The 13,330-nt window shown below is 35.2% G+C and overlaps 1 protein-coding gene across 2 annotated transcripts in view; it reads left to right on the forward strand.

Moving 5' to 3' along the window:
* The window catches only part of cdh22 (cadherin 22), a 198,134-nt gene that overhangs the window by 125,320 nt on the left and 59,484 nt on the right, over nt 1–13,330 (forward strand). For both annotated transcript variants that reach the window (XM_079628761.1, XM_079628762.1), the window contains 3 exons: nt 4,504–4,671; nt 8,924–9,111; nt 10,349–10,605. In XM_079628761.1, coding sequence (XP_079484887.1) covers nt 4,504–4,671; nt 8,924–9,111; nt 10,349–10,605 — 613 coding nt within the window. The remainder of the gene's footprint in view (nt 1–4,503; nt 4,672–8,923; nt 9,112–10,348; nt 10,606–13,330) is intronic.

Here is a 13,330-nt window from a genome sequence, read left to right on the forward strand (position 1 = left end):
CTGCGTTCATCCCCGGGGGATCTGGCACTAAACTTTTAATGATTTCGTTTTCGGGCCGGCGGGCACGAGACCTTAGAGCACCGGGTGATAAATGGCTTCGCTTGTGCCACGCTAACCGCTGGACTTTTTGCACGCTCCGTCCTTCTGATCTGAGGACAGTTATATGAGCTGGAAGTAGATGAGCTGCGTGTTTTGACCTCGTTTCTTTCTCTGAACCTCCAGAAAACCAGCGTTAATCCCTGGACGGGGCTTTTAGTCTTTGACACTGGATATATAAAAGGGCTATTTGAGGAGTTTGATATTAATAGCAATTTATTAGGTCCGGTGTTTTGAACTACGGGTTCTCATCTCATGTTCTCCAAATGTTCAAGCCATTTGATGATATTCTCATTTGCTTCTGCAATTTTCTCAAATGAGAGGAGCTTTTCAACCTCTTGCTGCCCTGAAATTACCAGAATATGGAAAAGATCCCTACACTGAGGATTTACTTTCAGCAATTTTCTCTCAGAAATTGCTAGTAAATTGCACAAATAATTCTAAAAGAAATGGCGAGTCACACATTAAAAATTTTTCTTTTAAAACATATTTCGATAATCTTTGCTTCATTTACAAGTTTGAAACTCCAGAGGAAGATTATACTTCAATATTTTTTTTTACATGTCTTTCCAGAAAAATACACATGATTGAGACCATCGCTGAGAGAATATAAAGCTATAAAATGAATCTGGATAGCAGCTCAGATCAATTTGATCATGGAAGGATTTGATGAGAAATGTGCCAGATCTCTGACTTGGATTGCAGACTTCATTCTGAGCGTTGTTGGCATCTAGAGGACACATGAGTAAGATTACTGTGGTCTTTTTTTACCAGGGAAAACATCTGAGAGGCAGTAGACTTCAGCAAAACTCTCCATTCGCTTTCATTGAAACAGTTGAGATATTACGGTGATCTCATTTGTGTTCAACCGGCGCGATGCCTGACCCTAATCCGGCCAAGAACTCCATGTTTCCTTCAAAAGTCTTTCAGGTGGAGTGCTTTGCATTGGCACAACTTCAGACTGTACTTGTAATGGATCTGACCTCAGGTCAGCAGCTTTATGTGGAGAGAGAGAGAGAGAGAGAGAATTGTGCTCTGGACTCTTAAAAGCAGCACACGTATCTTTAGCAGCGAGCTCTTTGCACAGATGTACTCTTCCACACAAACATTGCCGGTGGCTAGCGGTTCCTCACTGGGAATGCAGAGTTCCTCAGCGCTGTGACGAGAAAGAGAGAGAGAGAGAGAGAGAGAGGGGGGGGGGAGATAGAGAGAGAGAGAGAGAGAGAGAGGGGAGATAGAGAGAGAGAGAGAGAGAGGGGGGGGGGGGTAGAGAGAGAGAGAGAGAGGGAGAGAGAGAGAGAGAGAGAGAGAGAGAGAGAGAGAGAGAGAGAGAGCGAGCGCAGAAGAAATGCAGATAGACACAAAGCACACAAAGAGACTGGCATAGACAGCCAGACGAGCGTTTGTTTGTTGCACAAACCCACAAGGAATGCCATGGTTTATGTTTTTGTGTTTTCCGCCCAAGTAGGTTTTTGACAACAGAAACACAGCACCTTTTTATTATATTTTGTTCACAATGTTTCAGAATAGTGGTGTTTGGAGCATGAAAACATGTCTGGGTCATTTTTCACCCCACAGTATTTTTTTAGCCATTAAGATTTTTTTTATTTTTTATTGTGACATATTCTAGAAAATTTAAGCACATTTCCTTTCAAATTCACAGTTTTACTTTTCAGATGGTAATATTTATTGTATTTTCTTCAATTTTTATATATATATATATATATATATATATATATATATATATATATATATATATATATATATATATATATATATATATATATTTATTTATTTATTTATATATATATGTATGTATTTGTTTATGTATGTATGTATTTTTTAGGACCAATATCTCAAAAGGTAAAAAGGTACTTTTATTGTGTTTTTTGCACTGTGACATTATTTTCATCACATGACATATATTATTATCATATTTATATATATATACATTCAATGCAAAATAGACTATAATATACAAATTATATTAAATTATATTATATCACATTATATTAAAATTTTAGTTTATGTTTTTGTATTTTTGTTTTGTACATTTGTATAATAGAAAATATATATATTCCTTTTTTACATTTTAGATATTGGTCCTATTTTTTGCATTGTTTTTATGCATAATATATAATAATAATTTAATATAAAAATAATAATTACATTTTATATTATATTATTATGATTTTAGTATACGTTTTACTTTCTTCGTTATGCGCTTTTTTTTTTTTTTTTACAAAAATGTTAAAAATATTCCTGTTTTTGCCTTTGAGATATTAGTGCTGCGTTGTTTTTTAATGCATAATATATAATAAAACGAAAATATTATATTATACTATATTATATTATATTATGTTATGTTATATTATATTATGTTATGTTATGTTATGTTATGTTATGTTATGTTATGTTATGTTATGTTATGTTATGTTATATTATATTATATTACATCCAAACCCCGGATGTTTTAAAAGCCGTATGTCATTCAAAGTCAGTAAAGCAGCTTTTCTCCTGCCGTATGAACACTGGTCCTGGAATCAAGATATTTTGGGAGTGAAATAAAGACAATGTCACTGTGTTACCCTGAAGGACTGCAATTATCCTTTGTTGCCATGGCATTGGTTAGACTCAGGCATGGAAATTATGAGAACGGTAAAGGACACACGCCAGCCTGACACTCCTGCTGCGCTGGTCGGTTTATTGGTTTCAGATCGAAGAAAAATCAAAATCCGCCTTTTTTCCCCCAAGAATGGTGACAAAAGATAAGCACAACCTGTTGCGTAACCTTTCCTCGCTCTCTCTTCTGTCCCGATGTCACAGGAGCTCGACTGGATGCAGAGAATTTGACACGAAATGTGACAAGCCACTAAAAATCACTGTCACTCAAACCGCAGGATATACGTTTGCAGATTTGACAGTACAGATGAGTGAAAGATTTCATCAGGATCTGACATCTACATTACAGACCCACTGAAATCCCCATCAAAGCTCTGTGCTTTTAATCCATGTTGATGTAGCTTGTTCTAGCACTATATTAATCTATAAGCATTTCTACACACAACCACCGGTTAGAAATGCAGTCCGATGAACATTACGTCATTTTTTTTATTAAAACATTTTGGTTGGTTATTATTTAAAAAAAATTATAATCTGTGTGAACGCTTCATATTGTCAGACAGTTGTCTCTTAGGATATTTGTATAACAATTTTAGTATTATTTTGAATTGGATATTTATATTTTCAGTTTTCTTTTTAATTTTAGCTTAAGTTTTAGTCATTTTGTTGAGTCATTTTGTCATTTTTATTTGATTTTTTAAACAATAATATTTCTATTTAGCTTTACTTTTATTGCTGTTTTAGAAATGTTAGTGCTTATATTATTTGAGTTAGTTGTTTAGGCAAATTTTATAATTTGCATTATTTTAGTGTTCATATAGCCTGCTATTATAGCATTTATTAGTATTTTAAATATTCAGTTTTCATTTTAATTAGCTTCTGCTTCAGTTATTTTGCTATTATGTCAAAATATTTCTATTTACACAACATTTTTTTCAATATTTACACATTTCAATAAATAGTAAAATTGCATCAAAATGAATCCTTACATATTATTCATTTTAAGAATTTTAAATGAGTAAAAAAACTAGAGCTTAATAAAAATGTGTGTGTTTGTGTGTGTGTGTGCGTGTGTGTGTGTGTGTGTGTGTGTGTGTGTGTGTGTGTGTGTGTGTGTGTGTGTGTGTGTGTGTGTGTGTGTGTGTGTGTGTGTGTGTGTGTGTGTGTGTGTGTGTGTGTGTGTGTGTGTGTGTGTTTATTAAGGATTATTCTATTTAATTGGATGGAAATTTACTAATTGCATAAATCTTGAAAAAAGGCTTATTTTTTCTTGAGTGTATATTTGTTTATTTCTATTTATGTTTAGGTTATTTTAGTACTTAAGTTAGTTGCCAAGGCTACATTCATATCTTATTTCAGCTTTATTTCACTGAATAGTTTTAAAATGCGGGTAGTTTATGAAGATTTGCTTATAAAAAAGTTGCACTTTGATGCACTTGTTTATTAAATAATGTCAAGATGTTGTGGTCTTTTTTTTAGATGAACGTTAATCACTGGCTAAAGGTGCAGTAAGTGATTTCTGAGAAACGCAGTTGATATTTGAAACATTTTCTTTAAACTGAAGATAATGCTGAAAGCAAAAGAAGAAGAACTAGTGGCTTTAAGCACGTTACGTTGCTCGTGTCACCTTTCAACACCCATTTACCCAGCCTCTCTCTCTCTCTCTCTCTCTCTCTCTCTCTCTCTCTCTCTCTCTCTCTCTCTCTCTCTCTCTCTCTCTCTCTCTCTCTCTCTCTCTCTCTCTCTCTCTCTCTCTCTCTCTCTCTCTCTCTCCTCTGGCTTCAGGAGTGATCCGGACAGCCGTGGCGGATCTCGATCGGGAGACGCAGGACCGTTATGAGCTGGTTGTCAAGGCAACGGATATGGCGGGCCAAATGGGGGGTCTCTCCGGTTCTACCACTGTGACCATAGTGATCACGGATGTTAATGACAACCCTCCACGCTTCCCTCAAAGTGAGTGTGTGTGATGTGGCACGCCAGTCAACCGCATGTGCTCAGGGTCGAGTTTATGTCTCTCAGCTCTGCCGTCCATCACATTTTATGATGGCTCTGAGGAAAATGGCCTTGGAATTTGAAAGTTGTGATTTCCAGGCCTACAAAAAAGATATACTCCCGGTTCCACAGACAGTGTTGGGCTAGTCTAAGTGCAAGTTTGAGCTGTTTTATATGTTGTTCTTCTAATATATCAGTGCCATTGTTTTGTCTCAAGATGTTCACCGGTAATGTTGTTTTCTAAATCGCTACTTCAATGTCCTAATTGAACTAAGGCCTAATTCTGGCTTAATCTAAGCCCTGTCTGTGAAACCAGGCCATAAAGTTTAATAAAATGAGTAAAACTTCACAAAAAAGTCTAATTTGTTAACATTGTTGGCTAACAATGAGCAATATATTTTTTAAAGCGTTGTAATAAATGTTTATTTTTTTTTATTATTCATGTTACTTCACAGTACTTTAACTAATGCATAAACTAGCTTTCTATCTATCTATCTATCTATCTATCTATCTATCTATCTATCTATCTATCTATCTATCTATCTCTATCTATCTATCTATCTATCTATCTATCTATCTATCTATCTATCTATCTATCTATCTATCTATCTATCTATCTATCTATCTATCTATCTATCTATCTATCTATCTATCTATCTTCCTTGTCTTCATATGTTGTGTTGTTTGTTTCTTCTTGCTGGTTTGTTGTTCCTGTAAATCACTTTAAGAATGCAACTTTTAAAGGCGCTATATAAAAGTATTATTATTAAACGATGTGCGAGTATTGTTTATTGTAGTTGATCTAGATACGTAACTAATGTCAACAGGCAAAACCTTATTGTAAAGTGCTACCATATAAACTTTATGATTAAGAATAATCAATCAGACTTAGCATGAGTGGCAGTTTATCCATAAAACTGTTGCACACATTATGTGGAGAAAAATATTCAGTAATGGAGAGGCAACCTTTAGGAAATTATTGTTACTGTAACAGTGCATTACTGTAATACACTGATTAAACTGACCGGATCTACCTGTGCATTAAACGGTTTTATTGCACCTTCCAGCCAATCAGAATCAAGTATTCAGACAGGCCATGGTATAAGTTGTTCAAAAGGATGTGTTCATTATTTGCTCACCCTCATGCCGTATTACTTTCTTTCTACAGGCAACAAAAACAAGATATTTTGAATATGCTAGTCCTGTTTTTTTTTTTCTGCTGTTGTTTTTTGCAATTAAAATGAAAGCCTTTCAGGCCTTGAAACAGATGCAAAATCACTATAAAACTATCATAAATACATATGCAAAAAACAAAAGTCCATATGACAGACCCAAATTGAAGTCGTTATCTTTCTCTCTAATGAGCCGATTCATTGAGTCAGTGAAGAATTGGTTCAGTCTGAATCATGAACAAATCATTTAGGCTATAGCTATGAACTGGATATATTGATATAATGGAAAATATTCAACTCAAATGAATGATTTGTTCACAAAGCAGACATGAATGTACCATGACTACTACAATGCACATAACACACAAAGCAAATGTATGACTTCAGAAGACTTGAAATATAGCATATAAATGCTATTTTGTCACTTTTATGGTGTTGTTTTGTCCGTTTGTAGCTTGACAATCCCAGTTCTTATGTACTATATATTGCAAAGAGCCTCCATGATCCTCTTCGTGAGGATGAGTAATTGATAGCAGAAGTTTTGAGGTCGCTATATTCCTTCAAATGACCGACTCTGATGGAAAACGAATGGCTTCTTTGTTGCTGTAAACGGCTGTCAGTGAACGCCACTAAAGCTCTGCTGTCAGTTGTGAAGGTCTATCAAGCGTCCCGTCGGTCAGAGCCTGTCAGGCGTATGTGTTCACTCACAACCATTCAAGCCCCGGTCCGAATCTTGCGGCCCCAAATAACTCCACTCACTGACAGAACTTTTTTGGCAGGGATTTTCTGATTAGAAATATAGCTTGTTGATTTTAGATCTTATCTGTGTGAGACTGTACTATCTAGGCTATTATATATGTATATATATATATATATATATATATATATATATATATATATATATATATATATATATATATATATATTTGTTACTTGATATAACTAAATATATACTACCGTTCAAAAGTTTGGGGCCAGTAAGATTTTTAAATGTTTTTAAAATAAGTATTTTCTCCTCACCAGGCTGCATTTATTTGAACAAAAATACAGTAAAAACAGTAATATTGTGAAATATTATTACTATTCAATATAGCTGTTTTCTATGTGAATATATAGTAAAGTGTAATGTATTCCTGTGATCAAAGCTGAATTTTCAGCATCATTACTTCAGTCTTCAGTGTCACATGATCCTCCAGAAATCATTCATGATGATTTGATGCATTTCTTATTTTTTTTTTATATATATCTTCAATTCTTTGATGATTAGAAAGTTCAAAGGAAATATTTTCTAAATAATAAATGTCTTTAGTGTCACTTTTGATCAATTTATAGCATCCTAGCTGAATAAAAGTATTACGGTAATTTCATTTTTTTTTTTTATCTTGTGTTAGTTTGGTAGAATAAATCTTATTAGACTAAACCTATGTAGAATTTAGTGCTTGATCTCTGATTTTCTTGAATTATATGTATAAAAAAATGAATCATATAATGATGTTACAGTTCATTCTCAAAGGTGTATATATAAAATTGACAGATATATATCTTCTAGTCAATGTGCTTGACTTGTAGTGTGTGTGGTGTGGTGTGTAGAGCGTATTGTAACACTAACACACACTCACAGGCTCAGACAAATAAAAAGCACTTTGTCTCATTGCTCACATCAGAGCCGACCATGTGGGCAACGTGTGTGTGTGTGTGTGTGTGTGTGTGTGTGTGTGTGTGTGTGGCCACACCGTATAAAGAGCAATGAAACACATTGGGGTATTATTTCCCTTTTCTGCTGTTCTTCCGCTCTCTCTTTCCATTTCCTCCAGGAAAAGCAGCATTAGCTTTATTACAGCACAGAGACTCGCTGTAACACGGTCTCGCATGCCCTGCTCTCTGTTTTTCTCCATATCTCGATGACTCTCCTCTTTTTTCCCTCTCTCATTCTCCACAAAAGCCTCATTTATGCCAGTTTTGCTGTAGCATCTAATTCATTAAGCTGCTTTTTGCATTGTGGGCCACACTGAGATCTTTATACTCCGCTATGACACATACTGCACTCAAACATATTACATATGGACATTATGTAAGGCCAAGATGCTTATTAAAGTGAGGTTTGCCATTGTGTTGTGTTCTTGAAACAGGTTCACAGTAAATACAGCGCACCAGTCGGCTTCAGGGGTGAACGGCACATTCATGTCCTCCAGAGTAATTGATTCTTAATGATTATACGCTACATCTCGCTTTTTCATCTTTCCTTGTGACAAAAGATGTCAAATAAATGCTGTTCTTTTGAATCCTGAAACAAAATATCACAGTTTCCACAAAAATATGAAGCAGCACAACTGTTTTCAGCATTGATAATAATCAGAAATGTTTCTTGAGCATCAAATCATCATATCAGAATTATTTCTGAAGGATCATGTGACACTGAAGACATTTATTATGTTAGAAAATATTTACTTTGAACATTCTATTCATCAAATAATTGAAGATATAATAAGAAAAAATAATAAGAAATGCATCAAATCATCATGAATGATTTCTGAAGGATCATGTGACACTGAAGACTGGAGTAATGATGCTGAAAATTCAGCTTTGATCACAGGAATAAATTACATTTTTAAATATTTTCACAGAGAAAACAGCTGTTTTAAATTTATTTTAATTGTCATAATATTTCACAATATTTACTGTATTTTTTATTAAATAAGTGCAGCCTTGGTGAGCAAGAGGTATTTTGCTGCTACTATATTGGTGCATATAAAATTAAAATTATTAAAAAAAATTGTTTTCTTCTGTTCATTTAGTGAAAAATGGTACAAAAACATGAACTATTTTTACTGTGACTGAAGAAAATCCAGTTTTTAATGAATTTAGATCAAATACATACATGCTTAGAAAGTATGTGTATTATTATATATTATATTATTATATAAATAAATATCATCAAAAGGTTTTTTTCTTCTTCTTCTGTGTTTTCCAGTACTAATATGCATGCATTCTCACCATGAATGTATTATAAATGAAAGTGTTGCCCTGTCTGTCCCTCACAGAGATGTATCAGTTTTCGGTCTCTGAGGGTGCGGGCGTCGGGACGCCTCTTGGCCGGGTGATCGCGACAGATGCAGACATGGGTGAGAATACGGATATGAGTTACCTGATCAAAGATGAGGAGGGGGGGGAGCTGTTCAGGGTCTCGACCGATGGAGACACACAAGAGGCCGTCATCACCATCAAAAAGGTAGATGGAAGACCTCTCAGTCGTGCCATTTCATGCTCTGAAGGTCGTCCTGTCCGTGTGTGTGTGTGTGTGTGTGTGGTTTCTGATGTTCAGTGCAACTACTGTTTTATAACATCAAGCGATGATTCAACACAGATGTACAAAAGTGCACTTCAAATCTTACATTGAAAAGTATTTAAAATGATTAATTGTTTTTATTTAACCCTAAAAAAGCCTGTCATAGAAAAATAATTATAGTGTGGATTTTTTTTTTTTTTTTTTTTTACTGTTTATTTAACGATTAGACAAAATCTTAAATAAAATAAAAACAACTAATTTGTATATGTGTGTTTATGTTTTGCTTCACATTTGGAATATCAGGCTTTTATGGCTCATATGATATAGTGAAAATATGGAGCTCTTAATATACTTTTATTCAGAGGCCCAAACTGAGCAAAAATATGCAATTTGGTGCAGATGCTGATATTTATATGGTCGAGAAGTAAAATGAAATTCTGATAGCTTGTAAATGAATTTGATTTTTATAACACTATAACAAATACTTACATAAAATGCATATAAATATCAGTCGTCACTCTATATCTGCAAATAATGTCTTAGTAAGATGACATTTAAATGCTTAGTTTTATGATCAAAGCTCTGTAGTCTTAAAACACAATGCAATGCAATGATGATTGAGATATTAACAAATAAAGCTTCCTCAAAAGCCTGATGATCATATTTGATACTCATGATTTTTCTCAAATGTATGGATAATCAAATAAACCGAAGTTGTTTCAGTTTAAATGCTCATCTTGAAATATAACTAACAACATAAAAAGTTATCCTTACGTTTACTTTATAAAAAAAATTCTGTAAAGGTTTCATTGCAAAAAGACTTAATAATAATAATAATATGTTTAATTTATATAGCGCCTTTCCCAAGCTCAAGGACGCTTCACAATAACACTAGAGAACAAACAATAATTTCAAACATGAGTGGACAATAGACATTTGCCCAGTCCAAGCGATTGCAGTTGCGTTTCGCAGTGCAAGTGTAGTAAACAGAAACAATAGTCAAAAAAAATTAAATAAAAACAACATTAATCATCACAATGACAGTAGCAGTAGTAGTAGACTTGAAGCACGAGCTTTGTACAATTATACTAAACACATGTGTACTTGTCTGAAGGCATGCAGCAGTTCAACAGGTTATTAATGCGTTCCTGAGGAGTTTCTGATGTCTCTTTCTGTCCAGCCTCTAGACTTCGAGAACAAGCGCACACATAATGTGGTCGTAGAGGCAGTAAACAAACACGTGGACCCTCGTTTCGTGGATCTCGGGTCTTTCCGGGACCAAACCATCGTGAGGGTCAGCGTGTCGGATGTGGACGAGCCTCCCATCTTCATCCCTCCGGCCGGCACCATCATGGAAGTTCAGGAAGACGCTCGTATGGGTGCGCTGGTGGGAATCGTGACGGCAAAAGATCCGGATATGGATAACGTCCCCGTCAGGTACAGTGTGGCCCGGGAATAAACCGTATTACACATGAGGGAGATGTTCCTCGATCAGTTAGAGGTTTGGAAATGTGTCACTTTAAGGAGCTCACATGGGCTGCAGATGCTGTATGTTGACTGATCCTGACTGCGATGTTGTTTATAAATGTATATATCACGGTAAGAAACACTGCAGCCTGAAATATTTAGTAGTAATTTGCCCAGACATTTGTAGAAAAATTGTTGCATGGGCAAAAGTTTGTTGCACAACTCCGCAGCTATAGATCTTACAGGGGGTTTGAATTTAAATACATCATTAAGCTTGGCAGACACAATGCTTTATCAGCTATTTTACCACAATGCACAACTTCAGTGACTGTGAGCCTCAATGAGATAAAGTGAAAAGGCAAAACAGTGTGTGTGTGTGTGTGTGTGTGTGTGTGTGTGTGTGCTTTCACACCCTGGCCACAGTCCACTTCTTCTTAGTTTAGACAAGGATCAATTTCTTCCATTGAAGAGCCTATTACTGGAGATATACCGAGTCACGGAAGCGTAACAAAGTGTGCTGTCCGGAGGCTTTTCCCATCACGCTGTGGGCACCTTGGCACGCACAGTTATCAACATGCCATCCTTCTTTACAAACACACATGCTCAGTCCAGAAGAGCTTCTTTACCTCGAGGCCTTGGAAAGCATGTCAAATGTCTGCTCCATCTCTAAAACTTTCTGTCTGCTGTTGTGTAGTCTTGCGTCTCCAGACCTGTGACTCGAGGCAGAACGTCTGGTCCACACACTGCAGCTTCTTCTGGCCGAGAAACACACACTTATGCAGGGAAAGACAGCGTGACTGGCGTGTAAAGTGATCGGCCAACGTTTGTTTTTATATGCCTTTAAGGAGCAGGTTTATCTGGAGTTTTACTCCATTGTTACTTTACTGATTATACTACAATAACATCTATGGAAAACACTATTTTTTGTGAAAATGGGGATGCATAATATATCGTTTTCATATTAGATATCAGACGATACACAAGCATTGATTGGTATTGAATATATAAATACATTTTTATTTAAGTATGCAATTTTTTTCTACATACATTATAATGTTGATACACTCTAAAAAATGCTGGGTTGTTTTAACCCAATTTTAACCCAGCCATTGGGTTAGATTTTTAAATTGCATTTTTGATCCAACGTTTGGGTTTGTCCATATTTGACCCAAAATTGGGTTAAAACAACCCAGCATTTTGACTTCTGTACATTGATTTATAGCAATTGATTTAAATTATTATCATAATTTTTTTTTTTTACTTTAAATATTTAAGTTTTCAATACCGGGCAAAATGTTCATAGATTTTTTGTGATTATGTAACATAGATTTTATAATTATTTTAATTTGTCTTTTTTTTAAAACAGTTTTTAATCAATTATTTTCCTATTATTTACATACTATAAATGTACTAAAAAAAAATAATTTTAGTTTGTTGGCTTTTACCCTTTTTAAAAAAATATTACAATTAGCCTTTTCTGAAGCAAACTTATACTGTATATATATATATATATATATATATATATATATATATATATATATATATGTGTGTGTGTGTGTGTATATATGTGTGTGTGTATATATATATATAATATTTATATTTTATGTATATTTATATTACCTTTATTTCAATTAACAAAAGCTATTTTTTAATCAGATAAAAAAAAAAAACACATTGTTTTAAACAGGTCACATAATTTTATAATCTACAGGTCAATCATTTTCGTGGTGGATCCACTGAAAAAAGATGCCAGACCCAATTCCAGTGGTGTTCGGTCCGTCGTGTTCTAGCACAAATTAAAACCTGCTTTTCAATATTTGATGACAACATCTAACCTGTTAATCTGAGGCAATGCTCAGTTGTGTTACGCAACTGCTCAGAGACAAGACGTTGAGATCCAAATGCAGTTTTATTAGGGTTAATCCAGACACGTAATCCAAGAAACAGGCAATGGCCGAAACACAGGTAAGCAGTCCGAACGAACAAACAAACAAACAAACAAACAAACAAACAAACAAACAAACAAACAAACAAACAAACAAACAAACAAACAAACAAACCAGGAAACACAGGCAGGGGTCAGAGGCAGGAGAATAATCCGAGGAACAGGCAGAGAAACGGGAAACCATGACGAAACTTTCAGGAGTGCAGTGTAACAACGTACACAACTTCGCGGAGAGTGAATGAGTGAACAGGGTACAAATAACAGGGTGACAAGACACAGGTGAATGCAATCAGTGAAGATGAGCCCAGGCAGTGAATTATGGGAAATGTAGTGCGTGGCTGATCGTGACAATTTGTGTCCGGGTAGATTGATAAAGAACCCTGTATGGCGTTACTTGAGGAACTAAAACCAGTCAATAAAATTACTGTAGCGTTTGTTTCTATTTTTGTAAATGCATCAGATGGCCAGTGATCGCACTGCGGGTGGTCAGTAGGCATGCCGTCTGAATTGCCATTACTAAAGATGCCCGCCCTGCATTTTTGTCATGCAATTCGACATCCTGATAGAGCTCTTTATTCTCCAGAGCCATCAGCGCACAGAAATATGATTTACTCATTGCTGCTGCTCAAAGGTGACGCACAAGGGAAGTAAAAGGCTTTTGCTGGCCGTATAGTCTCTCTGGCACACATACACATAGCCTTTGCAAATTACCTCCATTAAAAATGCATGAGGCTGCGCTCAAAGTGCTCC

This window comes from Phoxinus phoxinus, assembly GCF_949152265.1.
Source record: "Phoxinus phoxinus genome assembly, chromosome: 11".
In the NCBI taxonomy this organism is placed as follows: domain Eukaryota; kingdom Metazoa; phylum Chordata; class Actinopteri; order Cypriniformes; family Leuciscidae; genus Phoxinus; species Phoxinus phoxinus.